Source organism: Thalia democratica, chromosome 2, assembly GCF_965202585.1.
Source record: "Thalia democratica chromosome 2, ktThaDemo2.hap1.1, whole genome shotgun sequence".
In the NCBI taxonomy this organism is placed as follows: domain Eukaryota; kingdom Metazoa; phylum Chordata; class Thaliacea; order Salpida; family Salpidae; genus Thalia; species Thalia democratica.
In genome coordinates this window covers 60713049-60717202 of record NC_139166.1, presented here as the reverse complement: position 1 = coordinate 60717202, position 4154 = coordinate 60713049, and the positions used below count along the sequence as shown (strand labels likewise).

Genomic DNA, 4154 nt, shown 5'->3' with positions numbered 1-4154 from the left:
AGTTCATAAGTAACATTTTTATCTTATAATATAAATATTTTATTTTAATCCGAACTATTTGTTTGTGGCTCTTTTAGAAGTGCAATAAAACTTAAGTTATTTTTTTCTGTCATATCTATTTATCCATTAACAATTTAGTCTAATTAGTTTACATTTAACTTTTTATAATCTTACTATATATATACATCTCTTAACATTTTTAAGTTGTAATAACACTAACTGAGAGCTTATAAATACCTTTTTTTCCAGGCAGTTTTTAAGCAACATTTAAGGATAACAACACCAACCATGCTCAACACTGGAAAGCTTGCAGGCTACACAATATTCATATCGGGCGCCAGCAGGGGAATAGGAAAAGCAGTGGCGTTGAAAGCAGCTGCTGATGGGGCCAACATAGTGATTGCTGCAAAAACAGCCGAGCCTCACCCAAAGCTACCAGGAACCATTTACACTGCGGCCAAGGAGATAGAAGATGCCGGAGGAAAGTGCCTGCCTTGCATTGTGGATGTCAGAGATGAGAAGTCTGTCATGGATGCAGTTGATGAGAGCGTCAGAACGTTTGGAGGTAATATGAATGGTTTATTGTTTTCTGTAGTAGTAATCAGGTTTATATCCTTAACATATTGTCAAAGCTGTAATTAAACTATTTAAATGACAAGTTAAACAAAATATATACTTCCAATAAATTACAAAGTTCCAAGCCAAATAACACTTAATCCTATATAATATAAAAAATGCAATGACCAAATGAATGTGTAATGCAAATATAAAGGTATTGACATCCTGGTAAACAACGCCAGCGCCATCAGGCTGACTGACGTGGCCCACACCCCCATAAAGAACTACGACCTCCTCAACGAGATCAACACCAGGGGCACGTTCCTCTGCTCCCAAGCCTGCCTCCCCCACTTGCTTGAGTCCAAGGAGAAGGGCAAGAACCCCCACATACTCAACATGAGCCCTCCCATGCTGATGGCACCGGAGGCGTTCAAGTGCCACACCGCGTACACCATTGCCAAGTATGGCATGTCCATGTGTGTGCTGGGAATGGCAGCGGAGTTTGAGGGCAGGGTTGCGGTGAACGCACTGTGGCCAAGGACTGGCATCATCACTGCGGCAATGGAAATGATCGGTTTGTGATATTTGTTAATATGTTTAAACTGAAATATTTTTAAATATAATGAACTAATTGTATTATAAAGTCTTCAACTTACTACAAAATTAGTCTCACAAACTCTGTTATCTTAATTTCAAGTGTTTAAAATTAAATTGATTTTTTTAAAATTCCATGTTAGTTTTTCAAAAGTTATTTAAATAATTGTATTAAAAGTTATCTAGCATTATTTGTAACAATGTTATTAAGTTCATAGTACAAGTTTTATGTTGCATTATTTTTATAAAACTTGGTAAAACAAGTTCAAGTTGCAAAATATGGCCATAAAAAGTTTTGAGTTAATTATTGATAAAAAATAATTAAGTTACAAACTACTTAATTAAAAGATCTTGTATTTTAAAACAAACTGTAAACATCAACCATTTACTAAAGCAACAGTACAGAAACTAAAATCAAGTTTTACATGTTAGAATTTAATTTTATAATGTTGTTTTTTATTTGGGTGTAGATCTTTCAAATTACAGGGTTTTTTGATTTTTTTGGGTTTAAAGCACATTTACCATTGTTGCCACACACTAAAATTAGTTTGAAACCAAACAAAAACAAACCAGTAATTTTTTTTAGTCTTTCTTGTAAACTCCAGCTGACTTCGCCTTTAAAAATAATTTTGAAAAACACATACTAGTTATTTATCAAAACTAAATGGGATTGAGTGTAATAAGTTTCAATATTTGTTATTTTTTGGTTTACTTGTGTACAACCATTTAATTTTTATAGTTTTATATTGTTGATTTCTATTATTCGAAGACATTTTTTGCTTTGCACTAGTTTTGCTTTATTATATCAGTTGAAGTTCTTTTATTCTTTTAATGTTGAATTTAAGATTATTGATTTTTTTAACATTCAAATTTGTTTTATTTTCTTATTTTGGCTAATTACATTGTCACTTTTTTTACAGTTCAATTCATAATATAATACATATTTTCTTTTTTACCTTTTCAATCAGAAATTATATTTAGTTAATATTAACTTTTTATTTTTATAAGTACTGATGTTTACAAGTAAACATAAATATGCTGACTGCTATTTCCGCATATAATCTCTAATTTGTTTAAATGTTTTGAACATTTTAATATTAGAAGAGTGTCTTCTAAAATATTTGTAAACATAGATAGTGCAAGCATATATTAACAGCCATGATCTTGGCAATTTTTCAATTAATTAAAAAAAAAAAATTTTACTGAAAAATTTTGTGACCAGAAAACCAAGATTTTTTAATTTTTGTGCAAGTGCATTTTGAGCTTTAACAAAATAAAAGAATTCTGTCTACAACAAAAGTGTATGAGTTGTCTTACCAGTTGGCGCAAGGCGATTTGAATGGTTTTTAGATATTTTCTATTTATTTAAGATTATCTTTATTTTCCATTTACAGTTTTGTCTGATTTCAACGGTATATGTACCTTTTTTTTAATCAGATCAATAAAAATAAATGTAACATGATGCTAAAGTTTTTCAGGCGTTGTTTCATAAATATTATTAAATTTAATTGGTATAAGTTAATATAGATTCAAGGATTCTTATATAGTTATTTGTGGTTATTGATCTCTTTGCTGGTAATAATTTTATATTAGTTTCTAAAATTAATGGGACTTTCATTTTGAAAACTCACCCAGTTTACAAAATTGTTATTGCATAGGATTAGTTGAAAAGCTTTATGAAGAACCAAGCTGAACTAAAAACAAACATTTCATAACAAGCAGTTTATTTTGTTCTAAGACCAAACTAATTTTTCAATAATTTGTGTATTTCTACAAAAAAAAAAAGCTATCAATCTTTGAAAATATAGACTAAAATTACCTAACTGTTTCACTTAACAACCTTCAAAACCGTATAAAAGTTTCGTATTAAAAAGTAAATAGTAGCCTTTCGATGTTAAGAAAATTCAACGTACACACCAAATTCAAGCTTCATAAAATACACATACCATGTTCAAGGTGCGAGTAATTTTTACTAACAAACAAATTAACTAACCGCTAGGGGGAGGCGACGGCGTGGCGAGGTACTGCCGCAAGCCGGACATCATGGCCGACGCCGCCTACGCCATCTTGTGTCGGCGAAATTGCGCGGGAAACTTCTACATCGACGAGCACGTGGTGAGGGAGGAGGGGGTGGCGGATCTGGACCAATATGCGGCGGTGGCGGGGACCGGGAGCGATGAGATGGTCGACCTGGTGACGCTGGGCGCGGGTTGGGAGAACATCGCGAGGGCGTTTCAGCGCAAAGTGGCGGGAAAGTGAATCGCGTGGATTTTTACTAAAAGTTCGGACTTGCTTAAATTTTTCATTGTGTTTTTCATTAATAGTTTAAACATCTGTATTTAATTTTTTTTTTTAATAGCTGTTTTACCACTTTAACGTTGAATAATATTGCTTTTAGTTTTTTTCACCTTGGTATGGAATATCTTATAGTTTATAGTTATATATTTTATGATTTAAAGTTAATTAGTAAATTATATTTTCAAATTAAAGTTTTTAAATAAGTTACACCTGATGTTAGTTTGTCTGTATTTTTGTTTTCGTTATTATGCAATGAATATTTTAACCTAAAGTTCAATGTTGTTAAACTTTTGTAATATACATTTTTAATCAATATCACTTTTATTAAAAACTTTGTAATTTAAATTTATTTTATTATGCAATCATTATTTTTTTAAAGTTTAGTTTCACTTGGTTTGTTGTGCTGATGTTTGTAATAATTTAAAAATATTTTAAGCTATATACAAATATTGATAAAGTTTGAAATTAACTCTTGCTAATTATTGAAAAAAAAATCTTTTTTTAAAACTATAATCATTTGCAACTAACTTGTATTTAACCTCAAATTATAAGTTTAGTTAACATAGCTTAGTTTTTTTTTTTATTATCGTGTAGTTTAGTCAATATTACAAGTTTGTTAATATTTACGTGTGTTTCAATTTAATAGAAAAATTTCAGTTTATACTAAAAAAACTTGTAATCTGGTTATTTTAGGGTCTTTATTA

At 30.5% G+C, this 4154-nt stretch overlaps 1 protein-coding gene across 1 annotated transcript; it reads left to right on the top strand.

Moving 5' to 3' along the window:
- Positions 1–255: 255 nt before the first annotated feature.
- Positions 256–3850, top strand: LOC145849603 (hydroxysteroid dehydrogenase-like protein 2). Its single transcript, XM_082954572.1, has 3 exons — positions 256–565; positions 773–1132; positions 3152–3850. The coding sequence occupies exons 1-3, from the start codon at positions 289–291 to the stop codon at positions 3409–3411; spliced, it is 897 nt and encodes a 298-aa protein (XP_082810698.1). The 5' UTR covers positions 256–288; the 3' UTR covers positions 3412–3850.
- Positions 3851–4154: the final 304 nt, after the last annotated feature.

Bases quoted from the DNA above. Each gene is read 5' to 3' on its own strand.
- LOC145849603 (XM_082954572.1), top strand. From the start codon at position 289: ATGCTCAACACTGGAAAGCTTGCAGGCTACACAATATTCATATCGGGC. The intron at 566-772 runs GTAATATGAATG...GCAAATATAAAG, and splicing joins GAGCGTCAGAACGTTTGGAG to GTATTGACATCCTGGTAAAC. The intron at 1,133-3,151 runs GTTTGTGATATT...ACTAACCGCTAG, and splicing joins TGCGGCAATGGAAATGATCG to GGGGAGGCGACGGCGTGGCG.